The sequence below is a fragment of the Chenopodium album genome, chromosome 4 (assembly GCF_948465745.1).
Source record: "Chenopodium album chromosome 4, dcCheAlbu1.1, whole genome shotgun sequence".
Classification (NCBI taxonomy): domain Eukaryota; kingdom Viridiplantae; phylum Streptophyta; class Magnoliopsida; order Caryophyllales; family Amaranthaceae; genus Chenopodium; species Chenopodium album.
Window position 1 is genome coordinate 79898142 of NC_137837.1, and position 27766 is coordinate 79925907.

The window sequence follows — 27766 nt, forward strand, 5'->3', positions numbered from 1 at the left end:
TTGATATATAGATTAAAAATTTATCGCATGGGCACAAAACTAGTAATATTAAATAAACAACTTAGTATATGGTTGCCCTAGTTATGGAAAAGTAGCATTGACATAGGAACGAAATCATTATACACCAATGAGTGGTAGTCGGAGGTCCTTACCTAATGATTTGATCATTGAAATTCTCCTAAAATTACCAGCAAAAGATCTTGTTCGTTTAAGATCAACATGCAAAACTTGGAATTCTCTAATAAAAAACCCTTGGTTTGCCAAATCCCACTTTCAACATTTATCATCACAAAGCTTCACCTTATCACTATCCTATCTTTTTTTTCGATCCGACACCTTCATATTTTCTCTCAATCTCAACCTTAACCTCAATGCAAAGAAGTGACTAATAATGAGGTACAAAGAAACTTCGTGTTGTTAGCCCTGCCATTTGAATGAGAAATTACATTGGATTGTCGGTCCTCACTGCTCTAATAAAATTTATATCATACTTAAATTTGATTTGGTTAATGAAGTACTTGAAAGAACAGACAATCTGCCGCAGAAGATCAGGAAAGGAAGCAGGGGAAGAGTATATGCATGTGTTGGAATCACAAGACGCAACAAGTTATGTGTTTGCCAAACTATCAAGTATAATAAGACTCCAACATGTGTTGAAGTTTGGATGTTGGAGGGGTATGACAACCAAGGACGACAAGAGTCGTGGAACACATGGTTTAGGCATAGAGGAGACTGGCAGTATCTGGGAGACGAACATCAGTTGCTTAAGATTACTGCTCATGCTAGGGTTATGATCATGGAAAAGAAGAGAACCAATATGGATTTTATGCTTATTCTTGATGCAACTCAAAATACATTGAAATATGTTCAAGTCAATAATAAATATACTATACCACACAAAAGAGGTGATGATTTTGTCAATTCCATCAGCTATGTCGAAACTCTGATTTCACCTAATTCATTATTTGAATTAGACAATTAGGATTCCATTCCTTGAGATGAATCAATAACTGTAATTTTGCATCTTAATTTATTCAGTACTTTAAATAATGGTTGTACCTTCTGCAAAGTTTTCTTCTTTAAGTTAGCAAGTACAGTGATTCTTATGGAAAGCATCCACTCATCCAGAGATCTACACCGGATCGTTGGCTGATCTGCATTTCAGAAATACAAAGGCAATGTTTAATACTAGAGAGCCAGCCCCGGCTAATTCCAGAAAGCAGTGATCCAAGTGGCAATAAACTATTTTTCCGGTGCTCGAGTAATTGTATGGTAATAACATTTTGAAGAAAAAGTTTATTTTTTTTTTTTTCTAACACAACAATAATATGAGGTAAATTCTGCTGTTGGCAAAGTTTCAGAAGATTCAAATGCTGGTACAAGAAATCCAAGGAAGAATAATATTCAAAACAAATGAGATTTACAATTCAGAGGTACACTACTGATGGATCAAGTTTAAACAGAACTATATAACTGATACCAATTAACAATGGGCAATGTTATTGATGTTGCTGCTAGCTCGCTGTTCTTATGCCAAGGGAAAGCATCCTTTATCAGCGACTCAGCTTTGACTGCCTGCATATGAATAGAGGAGTATAAGCATTAATTTCCAATTTTATAGAAGCTCCTGTGGCATTTAGCCATTTACACCCGAAAGTATGCATGAAGCAGCAGGTTTACACACACAAACACTGATATCACCCTCACACACCGTAAGAAAGAAAGGCTGCACACTCACACACACGTACTGGGGGAGCTGGTTCTTAAAAAATCAAGAATGGAGAAAAAAAAAAAAAAAGGAAAGAAAGCAGAGGATGTATATATCCAACACACAAAATGCGAAAATACAGTAGTTCTTGCAGGATATATGTCTAAATAAAAAGATGCAATTAATGAGTGAACCAGATTTCATCTGTAGACGTTAATTACATCATTTACGCGGTGTTCAAAAATTAAACAGTCAGACGAGTTGAGCTAATAAAGTTTCAATGCAACTTCGTTGCTAGATATAGAATTAAATAGAATTTGATTTTAGTACCTGCATTGGAGGGAGAAAGTTTGCCAGTTTCCTTGGTCGTCTCTCTTTTGAAGTAAGACATTAGGCACATGCTTGACTATGAAATGATACTTCCTGTTGCGATGAAGGCTATCAGCAAAATCAAGTGGCATATTAAATAAATTGAGTGTTTCCAGCTTCGAGAGATGCTTGATTCCCAGTGGCACCTGAAGTTTTGGGCTTTCACCGATAGCCATTAGCTGAAGAAGTGGCAGCGCACCTTTGCAGATAGACAAGGACTTAAGATTACGCAGATCAAGAAGATGCAATATCTTAAGCTTCTTGAACCCTCCATTTACAAATATTAAGTTGTCACCATTATATGCTTCTAACATTTGAAGTTCCACTAGATTTGGCAATGTTTCTAAAAGAGGAAGAGGGTCAACCTCTAAACGTGACCACCTCAGGCGGATTTTCACTAGACTATGAAGCTCTAAGATCCAGCCAGTGCAACAAGACTTCAAAGGTCCATTCAGGTAGAGGCATTTTAGTGCCAACTGAGGCGATTGAAAATGATCTAGATCAATGAATTCACTCAAGTTTTTCGAGTATACACTGAATGTCTGAAGGCATTTCATCTCTTCAATTGCTGCACAAAGATCTTTCCCGTCTTCAAACTTGAGCTCCGTGATTCCTAGTCTTCTCAATTGCCTCAGATTTCTTAGCTCCTTGACCACCATACTTCTATGCCCCACATCAACAAATGCTAGCTTCTGCAATTCCCCACATTTCTCCAAAGCTTTTTCTGGTAATTTCACTCCTGTCAATTTCTGGGTGTGGAGGCTATAAGCAGGATCATACTTATAGGAATATGTAAGTAGATGGCGTAGCTTGTGGAGTTTGTTAAGATCAGAAGGAAGCTCAGAAATTAATGTTTGTTTCAAATCCAATGTTTGGAGATATTCAAGCTTACCTAAGGAGCTTGGAAGTCTACTCACTTGCGTATTTCTCAAGCATAAATAATGCAAGTTAAGTAGCTCCCCCACTTCGTTAGGAAGATTATATATGAGAGCATTACTAAAGTCGAGAACTTTCAATAGAAGAAAGTTTTTCGAAAATAAATTTGTTGACACCGCAGGCTGTACATACATTTTTGCATAAAGGAGAGACCGAATGCTGGACTTGGTTTTGGTAATATTCTGTATGACTTGATGATCTGCATCATGAAAGCTATGGTCCATGTGAATGGATAAGCGGCGAGGCTTTACAAATTCTTCAGTACTGGTGGAATTATTCTTCTCTGAAAGAGTTTGACAAAATCCCAACTCTGTTATCTTGGAAAGGATAATCTCATGCAATATTATGGGGACTTGTAAGTTTTTAGATCTTCCAGTAGCATCAGTGCATTCTTTAACCAAATTCATGTCAACAAGTTGTTTTATGTACTTTTCTGCAAGTTCTTCTGGTGTTAGGTTGGCAGATCCTCCATTTCCTCCTTCAACAATGATAAAACCTTCTGCTATCCATAATCGAATGATTCTCGCCTGCCCAATGAGACAACCTTCTGGAAATAGACCAAAGTACAAAAGGCAAGGCTTCAGGTAATGAGGCAAATCATGATAGCTGCTGCGGATTAAGTGTTTGTAAATTCCTGGATGATCTTGTCGTAGGCAAAACCCAGGGCTTTCACTCTTCTTCTTCCATACTTCCAAGTTATCTAACTTGGTAGATAGAAAGCGCCCCATTTCCGAAATAATGAGTGGCATTCCTTGACATCTTTTGACGATCTCCTGTGCTCGGCCATCCAAAAATGGATAACTATTTCCTTGATTGTTTCTGAATGCCCTCTTGCAAAACAGCTTCCATGCTTCCACTGATGGTAAGGGCTTGAGTTTGTATAGACCCTGGTTAGACCCTTCAGCCCATGTACGGGCCACATTCTCATAGCGTGTGGTGATTAGTATTTTGCTAGCTTTATTATCATAGAATGGTAATGCCATTTTGACATAAGTGGCCAACTCTTCATCTTGGACGTCATCAAAAACAACCAAGTACCTAAGAGAAAAAATTTCAAAGAGAAATTGTACTTGTAATTTTAGATAGTCTTTCAAGGTTTAAACAATAATGCACATGTTGCCATTCTTGTCGGGCTTGCCTAATCTCAAGAAAAATGGTAGGTCAGTTCACGATTTTACATAAATGAGTTGGTAACTAAGAGTTTGTTTGGTATCATTGTCAGTTTTCATTAGTTGGAGACCCACAATCCAGGCTCTGATACCATGTTAAATTTTTGAGACAATATGAAATGGGCCTGACACTGAATTTGTTCCACAAACAAGGCTTAGGGTCTTCCATATAAAACCAATTGGCACTAGTAGGAGTATCTTCTCTACTTTATAAAGTGGAACCACTAGTAGAAAAATTGAAAAAGGCACCGCTCAATGGCCACCGGTTTTTTAAAACCGGTGGCTTAAAAAATGGGCGGGATTAGGCATATGTACATTGCCACCGGTTCAAACCGAACCGGTGGCATAAATGATAAAAGGCCACCGGTTTTGAACCGGTGGCAATAATCAAATAATAAAAAAAAAAAAAGCCCACCATTCTCTTTCCCCTTCCTTTACATACCTAACCCTAATCTTCTCTCTCCTCTATCACCTCTCCTCCTGCTCTTCTCCTTCTCTCTATCTCCTTCGTTCTTACTCCCCCTCTCTTCTCTCTCTCTCTACCCTGAATCTCTCTCGTCGACCTCCTCCTCTCTCCTGATCTCTCTTCTCTTTCTCTCTCCTTAACCCTAATCTTCTCCCTCTCTCGCGGTATCTTCCTCTCTCCTTCGTTCGGCTCGTCCACCGCCGCAACAACAACCACCGCCGCATCAACAACCACCGCCATTAACCATCAAGCTTATTGTCGCACTTACTCTCTCCTCGTGATGAAAATATGGGTTTTCTGGTCTAATTCGACCATGAAAACTCTAGATCTAGAGTAGAGTTTTCATGGTCGAATTAGACCTTTATAACACAAATTCAAGATAATTTCGGGGGTTTTTGCTGAAATTCGAGGTAATTTCTCTTTTTTCTTACTTTTATTTTGTTTTTTGTTATTTTTGGTGGAGTTCATGGGTTGTGGTGGTTTTTGGTGGTGGTTGTGGTTATGGTGGGTGGGTTTTTGTTATTTTTGGTGGAATTCGAAATTGATTTTTCTGTTTTTTGGGTTTTGGGTTTTTTATTTCAAAATTTTTCTGTTTTAATTTTGGGTTTTTTATTTCGAAAATTTTCTGTTTTTAATTGATAATCGAAATTATTGGGTTTATTTAATTTTCGAAATTTTTGGGTTATTTGATTTTCGAATTTACTGGGTTTCACTGGGCGAAAATTTTGGGTTTTCATCCTTTTCTCTTTCTGTTTTTTTTTTTTTTTTGAAGCCTTTTCTCTTTCTGTTTCATCCTTTGCGGGTGACCGTATACATGCATGAGTTTCTGGGTTTTTTTCACATTTTTTTTTTTTTGAGTTTTATTAATTTCTGGGTTTTAATTGATGCTGGATTCAAGACTTTCATTTTGGAATATTGTTATTTTTTAATGTTGTAATTTTTTTTTTTTGTAATGTATAATTCATTGTAATTTTTTTTTGTACTTAATACTTCATTGTAATTTTTTTTTATTGTACAATAACAATCTATTATTTGAATATAAATGTGAGTATATTTCATTGCGCTCTTATATTGATTGTGATGTTATTTGCCTTATATTTTACAGTTTTTTTTTTAATTATTATTATTATTGTAGCAAATAGCCGAAAAAACAAAAAAAAAAAAAAAGTATGTTATTGCCACCGGTTAACCGGTGGCATTTATATGTAATATCAAAAAAAAAAAAAAAAAAAAAGCGGGAAGCATAATTGCCACCGGTTAACCGGTGACAATACTTGTTTTTGCCACCGGTTTTGAACCGGTGGCTTTGCATTAGACTATTGCCACCCCCCAAATGCCCACCGGTTCAAAACCGGTGGCATAGGGGGGTTTTGAACCGGTGGCCAATTGCTTTATTCTACTAGTGAACCTCTCTTGTCTTTCTCCCATGTGGGACACTTACAAGTGGGCTATAATGGGTTTCAACACTTATACTAATCATGTTGAATTTGAAAAGTGACAACCAAATTGTGGAACTAATTTCCATATTTTTGTAATTATTTTTTATTTTTCCAAAAAAAGGGAAACTGAAAATAAAAACCAATAACAAACAAGCCCTATATTAGTGGTTTTACTTTTCATGTCTAAGATTAGGTAACCTTCTAAAGCAAGGATAGATTGATATAGTATGTTTTACTTTAATAACTAACCTTCTTTTCTTTTCTTTTTTTTTTTTTTTAATGTGCTCGGTAAACTTTAAGGTAATTTTTCCTACACGATTCTACTTTGTTCTATTTTTATGAACACATTTTACCATCTCACATTCTCAATTTCTCACCCCTTTTCCCCATAATATTTACACCTTTTCACTATATCTTTCCTATTTTATTTACCATTTAATTATACCATCTATCATTTTACCACCACTATAGTACTATTCCTTATCATTACACCCAATCAGTTTTTCTAGAAACAAGAGTCTACAATAAGTGGGTACACGCACAAAAATAGAAAAAAAATACACTATTGTTTTTTTTTTAATTATCTATTTGCATCCCTTGCTACTTTTGGGTATCTTTTTATTTTTTATTTACATCACTTCCATAATTTGTAATTCTATACCATATATTATTAATTCTATTTCTTTTTTAAAACCCCGCTACACTCTATGACATGCATTCATGGACCATGGAGCAAACAAAAAGGGACTGAGCATTGTATATATGCTATAATAATGTTGAAAGCTAGCAAGATTTGATTCCGAAAGTAAAATATTGTGGCAAATTTTTTCAAAGGTAAAGATAAGTACTTAGTAAAAGTAACAAAAACATGTAACTAGAGAGTCTCAAGTATTAAGTACCTCTTCTCTGACAAAAACTTTTTTAATCGACACAGCAAGGATCTTTCTTCCATGGAGTTAATTCCTTCAAGAATAGGGTAAATTGTTGAGTTGCTTGCATCACTGTCATAACTGCTTTCCCCAAATTGCTCAATCTCACTAGGGGATTCATAGAACTGCTTTAACATGCTCCTTAGTATGCCAACATGGTTATATGGTCGGGATACAGGGACCCATGCACGAATGGGAAAGTAGTCTCTCACCAGTTCATCATTATAAACACTACTAACAACTGTTGTCTTTCCAAGGCCTCTCATACCAGTCACTGCTATTGTAGAGATTCTTGAATCCTCAAACTCCTGCAAACCTAGCAAACCAATTAAATCTTCTTTGGCAGTCTCAGCACCCACCAATTCAGATTCCTCAATCATACCCACGGATAGTATTGTTGATTGATGTGTACTGCCTTCAAAGTTACAAAAATGTCCGGCTTGCTGGATGACACTATCGAACCTATAGTTTGTCTTCCTCTGACCAATATCAACTGCCTTTTTGCGCAATGACTCAATGGTTTTGGCAATTGTTCGTTTGTTAAGTGGCACGATCTTCTTGACCTTACCAAAAAATTCATTTCCTTTTGATAATAGATTATATTCTTCAATGACATCTTCTATTTCATGAGCCAACGTTCTTACTTGTCTCACCCACTCTTTCACTGAGTCATCTTCATCTGCTCTCTCTTCTGCATTCTTAAGTAAAAGTTTGATGCTGCTCAGCTCATCATGTATAGCAGCTACTTCACCTCGCAGACCATAGATTAAAGACACCTCTGCATGTATCAGTGGATACAATAATCCAATAGCAGAAGAAACTACCTCTGCCATTCTTGTTCAGATCTGGGCGTATTTGGCGACTTGTAGTGAACATCTTCGTCTGAATACACAAGAATCATGCCAAAACATAAGAAATTGTACCAAGCTATTATATAATCTACTGTTTACAAGGAATAGTAATTGTGATAGAGCTATGCCTATTGTAGTGAACCAAAATAGGGGGGAGGGCCTTATAGGTATTCCAATATAATTCTACTAGGAGTATCTTGTGGGGCAAGATAGTTAGAGGGAGAGGTCTATAATAGAGCTAGTTAAAGAGAGAAAGAACCATGCTAAATACTGTTAAAGAGTGGAAATTCTTTGGAGTTTGGAGAGCTCCAAACTCTCGATTGTTGGCTAGGGAGAGAACAAGCCTCTCAGAAGTTTGTACTGTCTAATTTCCAGATTTTAATGCAAAATTCATATTCTTCTTCCCATAAATTTCTGCACAAATTTCTAGTTCATAGTAGTTACTTTACACTAGCAATATTGTGTCACCTAATCTGAATGGAGCAAGACAATGTACTTAGTGCTTGTTTGGTATGAATATTGGATAGGAAATGGAATGGAAACAAATAAGGAGGAGAAACATTTACTACCATTATTTGTCATTTGGTATGAAAATGGAAATAAATCCCTTGTATCAAAAATAAGGATTGAGGAGGAAAACTTTTTATCAACATAGGTAGGGAAAAGTATAACAGATGGAGGGTAATAGTTACCCCTAAGAAATAGAGTGTATTACCTATGCCAAAAAAATTGGTAATGGAAATGGTTAACTGATTCCATTACCACTGCTCAAAAACACTATACCAAACATGCTCTTAAGTCTTAATCTTGATCTACACTTTATTTTTCCTCCTGTCGAGCATTATTATTTTGAGACAGGGATCTAGAACTAACCATTTTGCAAAAGATTTCTGTAACAAAATAAAACCATGAACTAATTCATAAACCCTTGATTTCCTAAGTTCCAAATGAAGGGTGAAAAGGACAAGGTGATATTACATGGCCTCGGACTAAGAAATCAATTTGTAGAAACAGACCAAATTATCCAATTACGCAACTCTTTATTTTCTTACACATGAATAATCATCAAATATTCACATTGACAAAGAGAGTCGATTTAACAAGACCTCTTGCTAGGTGGTTTTGCAACGCATTCAAAGTAAAGAGAAGTCAACATAGAGGCAGATGGTTAAGCAAAAGAAAATATACAAACGAAATAATTGATAAAGTGAATGGTACCACTAACTGTCCATGTTTGTTTCGTTGACTCTGTTTGCTTTTTCACACCAAAGCCAAATACATTCTTTTTCCTAACTGATCAAAAGAAAAAAATGAATTATGATAAAATACAGTGATTACAGTTGCATCAGGAATAAAAATACATGTGAACAGTTTAAATTGAGACCGTACCAAAATAAGCATATGAATCCACACACCTCAATAATAGGAGGTGCGCTAAACAAAGAGAAACATGATATGTGCTAGACTATACCTCAATATTATGGTTTGATATATCTCATATGAATGAAGACCAAATATAGACAATGTTTGTAAGAAAAAAACTTTTTTTAGTGAAACTTCTGAATATAAACAATGGTAGTATGTATATATGCAAGAAATGGTGCTTACAAAGTCTTAGTGACTTTGTCAAATATAAGTAGTCAAGTATTGGATATTGGCAGGAACCAAAAGGAAATTTTCAACAAATTTCGCAGAAGACAAAAACTATGACAGGGAGGCACTATGCAGCAAGTGGAGCAAGTGGTTTTTAGTAAATTTGCATTAGCTTTGCATAGGGTATATGAGGTATGTGGTCCTATTGACTTCTATGAAAGTCAATTTAAAAATGTTTACAAGTTTTCATGCATATCATTCTCTTAATGGCTGACAGTAATTATATGAGCATGTATACTATCAGCCTTTGTGAGTCCTATGTTCTGTCTTCATACATCTCTATGTTCTATATTCTTGTTAAATGCATTAAAAGTTGTAGACGACTACTACTTAGATAAAATTATTAGGCTAAATTTAGTTCTGATATACAAAAATAGTAGATCAATTGAGATTTAAGGATTAATGATGGATTATTACGTGGAACAAATAAGATAGGAAGTCAACCACCAAAAAGGAATATGACAACATAGCTTTAAGATGACCTTCAAAATGGTTATTAATTGTTAATACTTTTATGTGACAAAATGTACCGGAATACTTTTCCACCCTTAATAGCCTCTCAAAAATGTAATATAAAAAAGAAGCTAACGTAACAAGAAATATTGAATTCACTTGATTCAAGAGGGCTCCTTCAATCCAAGTCACATGTATCTTTTCCAAGAGGTATTATTATACTATACCAAATAGCAAGTTGAGATTTTCTTTCAAGGAGAACTATTCGTGATAGTACATAAAATGTGAAAGGATATTTTGAATTCCTATGTCCCTAAATAATACTTTCTCTGTCTTTTAAAATTGCAACACACCATTTTGACATGTGATTTAAGGAAGCAATTAGACTAGGTAAACGGACAAATTAAAATATAAAATTTAAACTGTAGTAGCTTATCACTTTCTTATAATTGGTGGTTTGCCAATTGATTTGTCCGCCTACCTAGTCTAATAAGTGCCTACCAAAGTGGTGTGCTGCAAGCAAATAAAAATGGAGGAAGTAGGTCACGTTTCTATTTAGGTCATTCTAAGATCATACACCACTTTCTAGATATAGTAAGTTAAATACCGACTATTCCCATGATAGTTTTGACTTAGATGACCCCCAAACAACAATGTGTGTGTGTGTGTGTATAAATCAGTAAGAACAATGACCAAAAATTAGATAATGCAACTTGTAGGCAAACCAACATGTTACCAAGGGCTAGGAAAGAAGGATAATAAATATACCTTTAAATAGCTTTGAGGGTTTAATGTTTTTATGAATATGTTGTACTGCACCAAAAATGCATTTATGTTCCATCCTTGACAGCCTTGTAATGAGCTTAAAACATTATCATCTGATACCACATTAAGTCACTCATCTGATACCATATTAAGTCACATTCATCACCAACCCAACGGGGTATATCACAAACACATCATCATTTTTGAGTTTATTGGGTTGGGTATTGTTAGTTGATTGCCTTGCCTTTAATCTTGGCCGGGTGTTGCTGTTTACAAACCTCAGAGTCCTGCATGACCACAAATTAATTATTGTGACAAGCAGGTAAAGCAAGATGAAATCAAGGGCCAGACAGACAAACAAACATGCCTCTGTAATCTTTTAAGGTATGAGTTGCATTTCACTAAGAATGCATATCTTGGCATCCTTGTCTAGCCTTTTAATGGACTTGAACTTGAGGTCCCTGCCACAACAAGAAGTCAAACTGTCACCAAATATGATATTATCAGCAAAAACTCAAAAGCAGAGCTCAAAAGTTACAGCTTCTATGGCTCGTAGATGGAACCTTGGGCAATTGATTGTTTAGAAATCAACAGCTAGTTCACTCAACAACAAAGCAGCACATAACCCAAGGTTGGCAGGGGCTGCTCCATCAAACGATAACGGCTCAGAATTCCTATAATCTATGCATATACAATTAGCAAAATTTAACTACCCAAGCCTTGATCAGCAAAAGGAGAAGTGGTGCTGGAGGGTCAAAATACCAATGTGAATACATGCATATAACTGGAAGTTCTGCAACCAGTGAAGGCATAACTGGGCCTTGAGAGTGAAAGCATAAAGTTTATTCACAGGTAAGAAAACCATAATATCTTATTTTAGAAAACTATGCAACTAACTCAAGTGAGGATCAATCTATGCAGCATATCTTATTTTAGAAAACTATGCGACTAACTCAACTGAGGATCAATCTATGCAGCATAACTGAAAGATGAAGGCAATGAAGCTAAATTTACTTGGTCTTCCAGCACTGAAAGTTGCATTGGTTAATTTCACAACATCTTTAAGCATAAAACATCTTGCGACTTGCGCGACTATTTGAGTGCCTATAAATAAGATGAAAAAAAAAGGATTAGTCATCTTATTAAGCAGCAACACATTAACTTCAAAGAATTAGCAATGCAGATTAATGCCATATCATATTGTCTGCTTCAGTTGTTACTACATGAAAGACGTTGCGCCTTGATTGGATAGCAAATAAGGAAGGAAAGGAAGGGGAGGGAACGAGGAGGACGGGAATGGAAAAGAAAGGGAGGGGAAGGTCTTTTCCCTCCAAATCTCTCTAATTTTGAAGGGATTATGCTTATTAAAGAGAGAGGGAAAATGGATTCCTCCATCTCCTTTCCTGTCCTCCCCCCAATCCTTTACCCAAAGAAGAGAGTTTGTTCCCCTCCATTTCTCTTCCCTTTTTTCCTTCCATTTCCTCCTATCCAAACACGGCATTAAATATAATGTTATGAACAGAATTTTGTAAATCAAAATACGTCAATTTTCCACAAGACCCACAGGCCACAGCTAGTTACAAATTTGGTTCTATGTACTATAGTTCCTTTAGATAATAATTTTAGCAAGTATATGAATTGTTGTAGGCGTAACTGTCCAGGAATTTTGTTAGTGAAAACCCCAATTTCTGGCTTCATTACCCTCAATAGTGCACCATCTAATTTGCAAAGAAAAAAAAAAGCACGGAAAAAGCAGTTAAAATAACACTCCACCAACTGACAAGTACCATAACCTTGAGCTCCACACGACCTAATAAAGAATTCACTAATTCAAAAGCTACCATCCACAACTGCTACTATTATAATATTAATAAGACAATTGCTTAGTCTATAAAGAGCCACAAAGGGTAATGATGCAAACCAAATTCAATACCACTACTAAAACTGTAACAAGTAAACCAAGTAAGCTAGTTGACATCCACATGCCGATAATAAAAATGTAAATCAATGGTTCCCACTTCAGAGAATTTCGTTTTTCAACAAATAGAATATGGGGAAGAATTAAAGATAGTAGGTCAATTAATTAAAAATTAGGCCTGTTATTATTTCTATGTGCACAATTCGAAAAAGACACTTCTTTTGAATGATTCAGTTGCCATGAATCCACTCAAATCCATCAAACACCAGGGTTTATTAGAAATTTAAGCAAATTAAAAGCAAAGAATGGCAGAAAATAATCATTTTATAAGTGGAAACAAAGTAAAAGTTGAGACTGATATCCCAGTTAAATTACGCTAATTTGTAGTGATAATCACGCAATACAGTCGATCGGCACAGCTAATCAATTAATAAATCCAAGAGCTTTAAATAATTATACAAGTTATTATGAAGAATTATGAAGAAGAAAAGGCAAGAAAGAAAGAAAGAAAGAATTGAGTAGAAATACCAAATGAGGAGGTGCGAGATGAAGATGATCCCAGAGCTTAATCCAACGAGAAATGGCTGCAAATGGGATCATTAAAATTTAACAATATTTTATAAGAAAAACAACCTATGAATAATGCCCGTTTGGGACGCCCGCGAAAAATAATTTCATCTTTATACCCTATTTATTTCCTCCGTTTTAAATACTTGCTTAATTTCTCCTAATACTCCGCACATGAGTTTTAGGGGAAATTATAAAAATTAATAAAATATGGAGGTAATGGGATAGTTGAGAAAATAAAAAATTGTAAAAAGCAAAAGTAGTGGAAGAATAAGAGGGGAGAGAGTATTATATTGGGTCTACTAAGTATGAGAAATGAATTAAATATTTTAAAAGCTTTCAGAAAAATGAAATGGAACAAGTATTTAAAAACGGCCAGAAAAAAAAAATGGAGCAAGTATTTAAAAACGGAGGGAGTATATAATCCTCTCCCTTTCTCCAAAACGAAACATAGCCCCATCACGTGACTAGACTGTTTTTGGGGGGCTAGAAAAAACGGAGGGGCAATAATCGAGGTTGGGTAAAGGGGAGGGAATGGGATGGGTTTTAAGAGTTGGGGCAAAGGGAGGGGTAGTAATTACGACGGGTTTCGTAGTGGGTGAGTTTCATGGTGGATGATCAAGAGGGAGTGGATTTCATGGTGGGGGAGCTGTCAAAGGTGGTAGAGGGGGGCTGGCAGAGGTGGTGCAAGAGTTTATTTAATTAATGAACCCGTCTCGTGTGTGACCAATTCACCACTTATAAAAGAATAAAATAACTCATGTAATACTGACTTAGTAACCCCTATAACACTAACTGATTTACCCTTTAATATTGACGAAGTAACCCTTTAACCCCTATTATACTAACGAAATAACCCCTGCCACGTGGTGTGGCCAGCCACATATAAAACTTTGTGGTTTAGGAGCTATTAATTATCATTTAGATGAATAATGATGTCATTAAGAGCTTAAACAGGTTGATTAAGGAAAAAAGTAGAGTTAGTAGAATTAATGTGTTTTAGGGTAGTAATTAACAACTTTTTTTTTTTTGGAGGTAGTAATTCACAAAGGCCCTTTTTTTGAGATAATAATTAACAAATTTTGCTATGTAAAATTACTTAAATTTGTCTAAATTTATCAGATGAAAAGTAAGAAGATAAAATATGAACAAAGTGAATAACATTAATTTAGTCACATTTGCCCACGCATAATTTTAACTACAAGCATTAATCTTACTTTATTCTTTATTTTAATATTGCCCTATATTAATTTTTTTACTCTTGTTAATACACAACTTTAATCATCGGTAGTGACTACGCCCAACGGCCCCAACCAATTTAGGCTACAACCAAGCCCCAAGCACGCCAACCGGTCACTTTAATTACACACGCACTCGTACTCGTTCTCAGGAAGAAGAACCGCTGTGTGCATCACTGTATCTCTAAACTACACAAATCAAAAACACCACCTAAATCTTCTTTGATTTCTTTCCCTTTGATCTCATCTTCTTCCTTTGTTCTTCCCATTTTTCTGGATTCAATTCTTCAGAAACCAGAGAAAGAATGAAAGCAGCTCAATCATGGTTTACAGGCACCGAGGAATTGCCGCAGACAACTTCCGCCAAACCATCGACTTCATCGTCGTTGTTAGCTGATTGGAATTCATACGCTGCTACTCAAGATCAAGATTCTTCCACCGATTTCTCTTCTACTTTAGGTTTTGATATTGAATCCGCTGTCAGATCCGCTAACGACACCGTTTCCGGCACTTTCAATGTGTAAGTTCTTCATCTTTTTCAACTACTTGGACATTACTACTGCTTCATTATCTTATTCATTTCAATTTCTAGGGTTTCAAGTAACTAACTAGGAAATCTAGGGATTTGATCATAAATGCACTTTAATTAAATTAGGTATTTTGGTGAAATATGATTTTTTAAGCAAAATTTCTGTTTTTGATGATGATTGGTTGGATGTCTAATACAGAGTTTTCTACAGAAATTGGTGTTCTTTTGATTTGTTTTATATCTTCTGTCATTGATTTTGCTCAATTCTAGACTGAACTAGGATCATCAAGAGTTGTTGGATGGTTGAAAGTTTTGTTCTTGTTATTAATCTAGATACTCCGCATAATCTAGTTTCTGCTAGAGGAGCATGGGGTTGAGTTTGAGTTTGAGAAATCAACTTAGTGTACAGTGTACTATCCGGTTAGGGTTTGAGCTCATCTCATTTAAAGCTTAATTCCAGAGAACTCATGTATGTGCTTTGATCTTACTAAGCTCTTTTAACTATAGATTGTTTGCTCTTAATTTTTACTTTATATAATTAGAATACTGTGTGTGTAATTATCATACCATGATGACAATTATACCATGAGCACTTATTGATCTTTGTAGTGAATCTATATGAGCTTTATATGTAGCAATTATTCATGAACATAAATTAAGAAATCCTTTTGCGTTAAGAGTTTAGTCCACTTTGAAATTTGTTAGCATAATATATTTAGTGTACTTTAAAAAAATGGGTTGGAGATAGTACTTATAAATGTTTGAGCTAACTTATTAGGTGAGCTATACAAAAATGTTTGAGCTCGATACATACAATAATTGTTCCTACTCTTTCGTTGTTATATACCTAGTTATCTTTTAACTAAATTAGAAGTGTTAGTTGTAATCCCAAATTGTTATCACAAGTCAACCAACATCAGATTTCAATTTAGCAAGAACAAACACATAAAATTCCCCATAAAAACCCAAATGAAATCATCACCTTGCCGGTGTCTATCAACCTCTCTTCTTTTTACCAGCTTACTTCTTCTTTAGTTCTTCATTTTGTTGCTCGATTAATGTAATTCATTTTTTTTCCCTCTCTGTTTGATTTCCATGCGCCTAAAACTTGGGATTTTTGTTTTTGCTCCTCATTCTTCCTTTTTTCTCTTCTATTCCCCCTAATTCCTCCCTCTTCCTCCTTTTTCTTCCTCTTGATGAGCATTAGCAGCAGTTTCTCCAATTACCTCCTTATAATGAGCATTAGCAGCACTATCACCATCATCCATATTCTCCTCATCACTCAATTTCTCAAGAAGATGCCGGTTACTATGAGTCTTCAAATCAATTTTTAAGAAATTAATATTCTGTTTAGGGCTAAAGTAACTCATATAACATCCAAGCTCCTCATTCTAGCACCTTGCTTGCTCAATTGCATGTCGAATTAAAAATCAAAGGTGGGCATCTGCATGATTAATACTAATAAGATGAATGTACTACTTGTCAATCACACTAGCTTAAGCTATTAACTCCACATAAGTTAACTATTTTAGCAAATTACTCATCAGCAACAACATTCGGATTCATGGGCTTTGGAACACGGATCCCCAAGGACCTTGAAACATGGGTCCCAATGGACATCACAGAAGTTGCAGTCAACAATCTCTATCTTCATAATTTCTTGGACGAGACTTTTTACTTTTTTATATAAAATTGGGTTGTATTAAACGCACAAGTAAAAAAAACCCACTCTCACTTACATCACGAAATGCCAAATTATCGAAAGCAGGCCACGTGTTAACTAACCACCTAAGTGTTCAGATTATTGTAACTTTAAATTGTTTGTGACCTTTTCATGTTTCTTTCATATGGATGACTTTATGTGCTCTTTATATTAGTGCAATCATATTGGATGTTAGTCTAATGCCATCTTGTAGTTGTTCAGGAAATTTGACAGCCTTGTGGTATGTTCGAGAATTTAGACTAAAATTTTAATCGAGATCCTTGGATATGTACGTCAGTTTTTCACTCTTAAATAGGCTACTGTCATGTTTCTATTTTTTCTCTTGCTCAATGAGCACTTGTTGAATCTTGATTACAGGTGTTCCCTTTGCTTTCCGTAGCAAGATAGATATCTTCTTTTATCATTAATGATCTGATAAATTAACTGGGCAGATATTTGATATTGGTTTTGGTATAACTATGAGGAAGATTAGATGTCTTCGAGTATGATGGAGTGTTGATAGAGCAGACATTGTTAAGGAGGGATTTGGGCATTGTGATCAGGGGTTCTTACAGAGAACTATCAAGCTTGTAATTTTGATCAAATATGTTCAGTGAGAGAAGGAAGACATACTTGAACCCATGGCAAAAGATGGCATGGCAACATGGAATGATTTTTCTTTTTTTAATGGGGAGGTTTTGTTGGAACTAGAATATGCTGTCAAATTGAATTCCTGCAGGTAAAGGATAAATACATGATCTAATTTCAGCGCATTCCGTGAAATATGGTTCTTGCAGATGCTAAGATTTGAGTGATTAGCAAATAGCTCATGAATGGTACTTTCTGCTAGGCTGTAGCTAGGACAAGGTCACCAAATGAAGTTATTGTGTAATCCCATCTGTGGGTTGTTGTCATGTTGATGTTATTTGGTTTTCTATGTGCACTTAATGGAATCTTTTCGTTGAGGCTAGTGCATTGGGAATGGTCTTATGGAATTAAATGGTGCATCGAATTTTGAAATTGTCTTTATACAACACCCTTGGCCAAAGCCTCAAAATTTTCTAAGATCAGTCCCAGTGCATAGCTCTTATGATTGAAGCATCTTGTTTGGAGAGGACTTGGTGCCAACGCAGCTTGTTAAATTGTATTGCATGAGAACTCCCTCCGTTTTCTTTTAATTTACTCACTTTCCTTTTTTGAATGTTTCTTTTTAATATACACTGATAACTTACTATTTTTGGAAATGGGACCCACCACTTTTCCTCACACGAATGAATTTTTAAATTGTCACTTCCACATTTTACTTTTCTTTCTCTCCTAAATTTGATACAATTCTGGGTTTCTGTGAAAAAAAAGTTTAAAAATTTAAATTAATTTGGAGTACTTTGTTGCACCACTGTTAGGCACTAAAACTTTGCTTGGCCATCTATCACTAGCCTGCCTATTTAGCAAGACTATTTTTGTTAACTGTTTAATCTAGTGTTCTCTTCACCTATCAAAGACAAGCAATGATGATTGTGAGATTCACACTTTCTTCTATGTCAAACACTTAAACCTATCTGTGTCTTTTGCTCTTTTCCCAGTATTGATTAGTTGCTTAATAATCCTTTTGCTTCCAAAAATACCCACCCCAAGTCAAGAGTCCCAGGATTAGTTGATTATGATTTCCAAGTATGGTTGGAGTTTCTGGAAATGCTGCTCTAAGAGGCCAAGACTATTGAAGTGTTCTGGCAAGTGTGTGTGTGTGTGTGTGTGTGTGTGTGTGTGTGAGTGTGTGTGTGTGTGTGTGAGAGAGAGAGAGAGAGAGAGATTTGTTTTTTTTTTTTGGAGGGGGGGGGTGGTTGAGGGTTGGGTGTGAGCAATCGCTAAGCATCTAGTACTCTGATCTGATGGGTGATGATTTCACGTGGATGAGTGGATCCGGAGTTCCAGACCTCTGGCTTTCATAGTATTTACATGGGTGAACATTATTTTTTTTTTTTCTTGTAAAACAATACGCTAGCTGATTCTTCAGGCTACTTTTCCTGTAAATCCTGCTACCAAATATACAGCACAGATTGTGGCGAGAGTATTTGGACTTCGGTGTCAATAAACTATATATTTTAAAGCATTGAACACTACAGTTTCCATGCCTCCAAATTTGTTTGGATTGCAAAGGCTCCTATGAAGCTGAAGGCCTTTGTCTGGAAATCAGTTTTAAATATTTTAAAGTTAACACTTTTAAAATTTCCAGGTGGGGTAATCTACTATAACCTTGTTATCTAATGTTTGTATCCTGTGCTATGGAGGTGCAGAATCTGCCTCCGCCTCTTCTTTCAGTTTTACCCTTGAGGTGGTAGGTGCTCTGTAAAATAGGCCCTTTAGGTTAGAAGGGGAGTTTAAGAATAATAGGAGGTAAAATTTGATGATTTAGGAGTAGGCTCTTTAGGTTAGAAGGGAAGTTTGGGAGTAATAGGAGGTTAAATATGTTGGTTCCAGGAGGTAAGATTTGTTGGTTTCGGAGTAAGTAATAGAAGGTGCTTTGGAAATGTGCTTTGGAAATGTGTGTTCTTTGGCTAAAGCATACTGGGACAGTGTCTTGCGCTATAACTTATAAGGCTAGTGGGGTTGATTTGTTATGTAATGTATGGTAATTTCAGCCTTTTGCGATCTGTGGAATCAGCTCCTTTTTCTGCATTGCTTTTGTTGGATGTCCAGACTCCAGCATGATTGGATATGTATATGGAGTACTTTGTTTTAGCTCCTTTCTGTTTTTGAGGATAATACGCTTATTATGTGCTGCCCTAGCTTCCTAATCATAAACTCTCAGCTAAAAAAACATTTGATGATGTGTGGTGTGCTAATTCTTTGCTCTTGTTTTGGTATTTGTTTCACCAGGGTTTCTAAAGGGGTGAGAGACTTGCCAGGGAACCTGCAGACTGCCACTAGTAATGTACCCTCGGGAAAATCTCTAATGTACTTTGGTTTACTTCTAGCCACTGGAGTATTTTTTGTCTTCATTGCTTTCACTATGTTCCTTCCGGTCATGGTATTGATGCCTCAAAAGTTTGCTATCTGCTTCACTCTTGGATGTGGGTTCATCGTTGGGTCGTTTTTTGCACTGAGGGGGCCATCTAATCAGCTAGCTCATATGTCTACGAAAGAGGTACCTTCTATCATTTTTCAATAGGGACATTTGTTTTCTGCATCATGTAATCCCTGCATTTTTGTTGGTTTTTGCTGACAATACGTTTTTGTTCTCTTTTGCAGAGACTTCCATTTTCATTGGGAATTCTTGGCTGTATGTTTGGTACAATCTATGTGTCCATGGTGCTCCATAGCTACATTCTATCTGTTCTTTTCTCCGTGTTACAGGTATTTAGCTGTTTGATTTCCCTGTAAATTTCTTACAATTTCTATTTATCATGTTGATAATATTCACCTTCTCATTATGTCTGGCACTAAGTTTCTTGAGCATCCCCCAGAACCAATTCTGATAGGAGTTTGTTATCTTTTTTGAACTCTGGCAGGTATTTGCACTGACATACTATGCTATATCTTACTTTCCTGGCGGTTCTTCTGGGTTGAAGTTCCTCACTTCTGCACTTACTTCATCAGTTACGAGATTATTTGGGAGGTGACATTCTTCATATCAAGCTGATTGCTAAGTGCTTATGCCATTGTAGAATTTATTTTCTCTCTTCCACATCAAACTCCCTGATTCTGCTTGATAATTGAAGGATGTATTCTAAAATGTTATTGTGTAGCTGTAGCGCAGTGTTCCCTCATTTGTGAATGTTTAAAAATCTATGAGTATAGCAAATCGTACAGGAAATTTTGTTTCAGAATGCAAATGATGCTGCATTGATTAAGATGTACAATTCACTTCAAGTTTGCAATTTGCTCCATGCTTTTGATTTCTGAAACAGAGAAAATGTGTATATACATTAAAAATGGTTATTCTTAAAGGAAAGAGCGAAGCTGATGTAGCAGCAGCCTGCAAGCTTGCGAAAATTTGAACTAGAACATTGAACAAATGGTTCATTGTCTAGATGCTTTTCTGATAAGAAAGCCGTTGTCCTTTCCTGAACAATTATCATCAATAATGAAAAGAAAATGACTTGCTAGTTGTTTCTTGACAAAAGCCTAATATTTCAATGCTGATTTCAATTGAATAGGGGCCAATAATTCATATTGTTAATTAAAATGTTGGTTGTCTATTCCTTTATTGGAGTAGACACAATACAATTATTATGCTACGCTTCCTACATAATGCTCACATAATAATAAGCATATTGGCTTAATATACTTTCATACGAGTTATATTATTATTTTTTTATTACTATGAATGATGAAGTATTGTTTTAAGAATTTTTTTTATTTATGCACTGTTTTAGTGTTTACATACTCTATTTAAATTAGTAACAATGCAAATTCACCTTGTGGTTTAACATGCTAGACTGAAAAGCTTTTTGTGGCAAGGGAAACGATTGATAAGCTAAGTAGTATGTGTCTTGCTTCTTTTCACTTACAATGTACTTTTATGATTTTTCGCACCTACCATCACTGCAGCCACCACCACTATCATTCTAGCATCCGTATCACTGCCTCACCACCGATAGCCAAAGTCGCTACTCTACCACGACTATTAGTTGATTGAAATTCATGGACAGCATTTTACCCTAAATAATCTTGAATGACTATATGAAATAAGATTAAGTTAAAATTTGATAAATAAATAACAATCGTCTTGTGTACATTACATGTGAAACAGTAAGCTTAGCCCTCGATCTCTAATGGGACCCTTTACCCTATAATATACGAAGGACGGAGTAGTTCCAAAGCAAATGAAAAGAGTGACCACTAAATAATTAAAAGGGGAGAAATAAATGAAAGTGAGTGTCTGCTTCACTAAACAAGGTTACAATGGAACTAGAGATTCAGTTGGTTGATGTTGCCTACTTGCCTCTTCCACATGTTTTGCATTTTAGCTGTTGGCATTTGGCACTATTAGCTCTGGAGTCTGGACCGTGCTACGTATCTCCCTTTCGTTGCTAAATGCACTAATTAATGCGTATACTCCCTCTATCTCTTATTTAGGGCTTGTTTGGTTGACATAATAAAACATGGGAATTGAAACTTCCTAGAAATTGCAAATTTTGTATGTTGTTTGGTTGGCAAAAATTTGATGATATGGGGGAAGTGGAACTTCCTAGGAATTTTGAGTTCCCACAAAATGTAGGAATTCACTTACCTACCGCTCCTAGGTAAGTACTCCCTCCGTCCCAAAAAGAACGACTCATTTGGGTTGATTACGCGGGTATTAAGGAAGTTAAGTAAAAAGAAGTAAAAGTATATTAGAAAAATAAATTTACATGGGGTTTGTAAAAAAAATAGAGAGAGAAAGTAATAAAATAATATAGAAAATCAAATTTTTATATGGGGAAGCTAATTTTGCACAAATATTGTAGCAAATTGGTGGGTGTTTTAATGCAAATGGGTCATTCTTTTGGGACAAAGTTTTGGCCAAATGGATCGTTCTTTTTGGGACGGAGGGAGTAGAAATTCCCTTGGGAAGTAACTTTTCTCTTCTTTTTTTTTTTTTTTTTTTTTTTGACAACAGAAGTAACTTTTCTCATTGTTAACCAAACAATTTTTGGAAAATCCCATGAATTTGATTATAGGAATTAAATTCCCATATATTTGCAATTCATGGGAAATTCTAATTCCCTTGTGATCTATTAGGGAAGGGTAAATTCCCATGAAATTCCAATTTGTGGGAAATAAATTCCATCGTCAAAATCATGGAAATTCAACAAATTTGTTTGCTTAAAAATGGAGGAAGTAAATTTCCATAGAAATTTCAACTTACCAAGAGGGGGTAAGGTAAGTGAATTCCCATATTTTGTGGGAAGTCAAAATTCCCATGAATTATGATTGCCCCCATTTTCACTTTTTTGTGTCAACCAAACAAGAGGGTGAAAATGAAATTTATGGGAATTTTGACTTCCCACAAAATTTTTAGCCAACCAAACAAGGCCATTACTCTATTTAATCAATTTTTGTGAAAGTTTTTCACTTGGTAATAATTTTTTTTTTCCAGAGTAACTAAGTTTACCCTTCTTATTGTCGAAGTAGAATACGGAGTAATTAGTTAAACTTGGCCATGTAAAATAATCATGAAGTTGCAAAGTGCTCCCTTCCTATCCATAGAATTTTAAAACGTACCTGTCCTGGTGCCATAGAAGCAATGCCATTTTGGTGCATGTGTATTGTTTGGTTTTTTTTTGCATATTTGTAATTGCTACGGAGTATTTTTTAGTTATTCACCAAGAACAAATATTTCTAAATTTGTCAGTGTCATAAGACATTTTATTTGACTTTTTCTTTATTTATAAAAACAATTTATATATAAGTTACTGTTATATTATAATTTGAATAATTGCCAATTAATATTTGCATAATAAGGTTGAAAGATATCATTGCTTCAATGCTTCCATTCTTTCTATTATGGACCGTTGAGTTTTTAACCAATCAATCCTCCAAACAAATATAATTAAAATAATTTTTGAAAAATCAGAAAAAATAAAAGAAAAGAAAAGATAATATTTGAGCCATTTTCTTAGTGGCCCAATCAGGGTCAGCATTCCAATTTAACATGTGGGTTCAGCCTGACCCATTTCACTTTGGACATGGTTAGCTAATATTGGTTAATCACATATTTATAATATAACAAATCAATAAAATAAGCTAAAAGCTAAATAATAAGAAAAAGAAAAGTAAGAAATTATTAGCTCACATACTTTGACCCCCTTATAGTAGTTTTAATTTATTGCATGAAATTGTTACAAAAATAAAAGGTTGTGTTTTAGGTAAAGATAATTAAAGCTACTACTAAAAGGTTTAGTTCAACTTCAACCTTCAGAAGATCCTTTTCTAGACCTCAGAAAAGCATCATTATTCTTAATTAATTAAATAATAACACTAATTAATAAACATATTGTCTTAATTAGTGTAATGTGATTTAGTTAAAAGTGGTGTATGGGAGCTAAAAACCTGAAAATGAGGGAAGTTAAGGGGCCATTAAGGATGAATGATATGACCTTTATTCCGGAGTTTATGACCAAAAGCAAAAAGGTCATAGACCTCAACAAGTAAACCAAAGTGCTTATATAAAAAGGGGAAAAGCCTTGTATAGATTACATCACCTAATTAACATGATTATACATATATAAAGCTTAAACTTTTCTTGAAGAAGTGAAGAATTAAAGAATACGAGTATTAAAAAAGATTTTTTTTTTATTTAAACAAAACAGGAACATAATGAAAAATACACTAAAAAAGAAAGTAGGAAAATGATTAACGAAGGGAGTATTTTGTGTGAAACTTAAATTTGGAGCAGAAAAAATATAACCAAGCAAAGTTAAAAATTAATTAAATCGGAATTAATTATCTATATATGCCACGTGGCGCTCTTCTCGTTTAATATGATTTTCACTCCATGATCATAAATATGGTTTTTACAAGATTTAATTTGAACCCACGACTTTAACTCTATCGTGGTAGGCACTAATCTATTTTCATATTATACTTGTCATTCAATAATAAAAATTAAATACTAATAAAGATTTTCTTTATGAAAATGATGCAATAACTTGGGGCATCGATCGTCGGTGCGTAAAACTAGTTTAACATATTAAAAAACATGCTAATTCACTACTTCACTAACCTAAAATTATGTATGGATAAATTAATCATGTAATGATGTAACTATTTATTTAAATTATTCTAAATGATAGTTTTCTTGGTTGTTTATAATTATATGAGGGCGTTCAACCTAAAATTAAATTCCGTTTATATCATTTTTTCCGTACATGTCATTCTCTCCAATCCACACCGTACCAATAAACAAGCCACGATAATCATTTTAAAGTAATACCATATTTAAATTCAGTATTGTAATTGTAAACACTTTAGTATTATGATACAGAATAATTGACAAAAAGATCAATAATTGGCAAAAACGATTATGTATAACATGTTGCTAGAGTACGTACTATATATAGAACCAAATAATGAATTGACATTATAATTTTACACTATACAATTAATTATATAATGACTATTGCACGTGTATCATAGTTTTAACTCAAGTTTATATATGCAACCCTTTATCTCAATAATTATATATCTAACTATTTAAGTTTCATTTAATTCAGGAGTTGTTGATAAGATGCAATGCATGCATGCATGGAAAAATAAACAAATTCCATGAAATTAAGAGAAGATTAGGCAAGGAAGACAACCACTAAGGTAGTATGATTTGACCGTTAATCCGGGCTTTAAGCCCTAAAGATCCATGATTATTCAAACCAAAAAGTAATAAACGTACGTTAAATCGTTTTATAATTAAATGAAAAGCAAAAGTGAGGGCCGGGCCACAGATTTCTATCTAAAGGTCACGTACAAACCATATAAAATAAAAATTACAAACAAATTAAGCAAAACAAATTTTAAACTTGTTTCAATAAATGAGGCTTTTTACAAAGATTATAATTAAAATTTTGAGATATTATTGCTTTGATAAGAAGGAAACGTAGCCATCTATAGTCTCTCTAATCTCTTGTAATTTGGGACAATCTTGATTGTAATGATATCTAAACTTTGTACTTTAGAGTAAAAAATAAAAGAAATAAAGCACAAATTTTGTTATTCCCATAGGTTAATACATTTGTTTAGAGGTATTTTTATGTACTAGTTTTAAAGTTAAAGAGATTGAGAGGTGCACATAAAATATTAGGGAAATTGTTTGTAGAGAAACAAAAAAAAACCAAATACAAGCCTGGTTATTAATATTTATTTTTCATCGAAATTATATAAACATATTTTCACACTAAAATCCTCAAAACAAAGGGTAGGGGGGAATTTAGGGTATGTTCACATTTACTGAAGTGAGTTGAACTGATTGGAGCTGACTGAACTGAACTGATTGGAACTGAACTGAAATTAAGTAAATATGAACATGTATATATGCACAAGTGCACAACACACACACACACACATACTACCTCCGTTACAGGTTATGTGCAACGATTTGACAAATGTTATATATATATATATATATATATATATATATATATATATATATATATATATATATATATATATATATATATATATATATATATATAAACATATTGTATTAAGTCGAGTGATAACATCTCTGGAGCTTGTGACAATATTAACCACTAAAACAATAGAACTAATAATAATAATAATAATGACGCGGCCCGCCGGCCATTGTTGCTGCATTATTTTTGTTCACATTAAAAAATTATGCTAAGCTAGCTACTACATTGTTTGAGTAGATGGGAAATATAGATAATTAAGTAAATTTATAAAGAAAAAAAAAAGAATTTGATTTTATATGCTCAATTACTCATTAGTCACTACTATTGCTTGACAACTTTTAATTTTGAAATTAAGTATTTAAATAGGAGGACAAAAAATAAATCATGTGATCCGATCTATTGATCTAAGTATAATGAAGGATAAATCTGATAATGGTATAATCGGATATATGACTTTTGGAACCTACCAACTTACTGAGGATATCGTTTTTTATTTTTCAATATCAAGGTACGACATATGTATTTTTAATTCTTTTAATTGGAATTTTAAGAAAATTGATAATGCTAAACTGTTAATTATAAATTTAATGTACCCTTAAATCAAAGAGTAGGAAATGCACGTGCACCTCCTTTTTGGTCTCATAAAGGAAAAACTCCATTGTCTTTAGTAATCAGATTTCCACCAAATTACTATTCAATTGTATAAAACTTAAGTACAATAATAGAGTTTGAATTTCCTCTTCCTTAATTCTAATATTTATTAACTACGTAGTAAATTATTTCATAAGACTACATACTCTTTCTGTTTTGAGCTGAATTGTACTCAAATTAGCTTTTTTAATTTCTAAATGTCATCAATAGATTAATAACAACCTAAATTAAATTACATTTTTCTAGAGTAATTCTAGTATAAAGAGTTATCTTCGTAATTTGAATAATCGAATTGATAGTTGTTAAACAATTTCAAATAGAGCTGTCAAAAGTTGACCCGTCCTGAAATAACGACACAAACCCGGTTATTAACCGACCCATCTGAACCCGAAAAAATGGTGACCCAAACCCGACCTGAAACCAACCCTAAACCCAAGTTGACCCGAGTATGTGAGACCCGAACCCGAACATGAACTAACCTGGAAATGACCCGACCCGAAAGTAACCCGTAAATTATTGACCTGAACCGAACCCGACTTGAACCGAAATTGACCCAAACCTGCTTTAACCCGTCAAAACCGGAATTTAACCCGACTTGCTTGTTACTATCCTGACATGAATTCAACCTGACCTGTTCTTAACCCAACCCGAATTTAACCCAACCTGTTACAAACCCGACCCGAAATCAACCCGACTTGTTATTGACCTGACCCAAATTCAACCCGACTTGTTATTGACCTGATCCGAATTTTACTAAACCTATTACTAACCCGACCAATAAATTCAACCCAATCTGTTACTAACCCGACTCGAAATCAACACGACTTGTTATTGACCTGACCTAAATTCAACCTAAATTGTTCCTGACCCGATTTCAAATCATCTTAAATGCAATTTAGACCACCTTATTAATGTTGATCAAAGCGTTTTGTCTAGAGAGACCAAGTCGGTCCAGGCCAGCAAAAGAACGGAGCATCATCCTCAAATTTAAGAGTTAAATATACCTTGTAGTATATATTTGTTGTATAGTAAAAAAAGATAATTATCTTCCTAAATTATAGACTATAGTTCTCTAGTATATTTCCATATATATTATAGTCAAAGGAAATAATTAGCTTGATAAAAATGATAACTATCTATTTATAGTTAGTTAAACTCGAACATGACCTGACTTGGAAATGACCTGACCTGATTTGTAACCTGCAAATTATTGACTTGAACATAACCCGACTTGGATCCAAGAATGACCCGAATTAGAAATGACCCAACCTGATTATAACCCGCAAATTATTGACTTGAACTGAACCCGACTT

The 27766-nt window shown here is 34.5% G+C and overlaps 2 protein-coding genes across 2 annotated transcripts; one reads left to right on the top strand and one right to left on the bottom strand.

Annotated features, from left to right (window-relative positions):
* Positions 1-1152: 1152 nt before the first annotated feature.
* Positions 1153-13236, bottom strand: LOC145629498 (disease resistance protein RPM1-like). Its single transcript, XM_081682113.1, has 8 exons — positions 13185-13236; positions 11302-11842; positions 11106-11199; positions 10742-11025; positions 9086-9160; positions 6987-7898; positions 2039-4051; positions 1153-1575 (listed from the first exon to the last, which is right to left on the bottom strand). The coding sequence occupies exons 6-8, from the start codon at positions 7847-7849 to the stop codon at positions 1554-1556; spliced, it is 2898 nt and encodes a 965-aa protein (XP_081538239.1). The 5' UTR covers positions 7850-7898; positions 9086-9160; positions 10742-11025; positions 11106-11199; positions 11302-11842; positions 13185-13236; the 3' UTR covers positions 1153-1553.
* A 1361-nt stretch (positions 13237-14597) lies between these two features.
* LOC145627489 (protein transport protein sft2-like) lies at positions 14598-20674 on the top strand. The gene is made up of 4 exons (XM_081679881.1): positions 14598-14981; positions 19570-19837; positions 19942-20046; positions 20202-20674. The coding sequence occupies exons 1-4, from the start codon at positions 14767-14769 to the stop codon at positions 20310-20312; spliced, it is 699 nt and encodes a 232-aa protein (XP_081536007.1). The 5' UTR covers positions 14598-14766; the 3' UTR covers positions 20313-20674.
* Positions 20675-27766: the final 7092 nt, after the last annotated feature.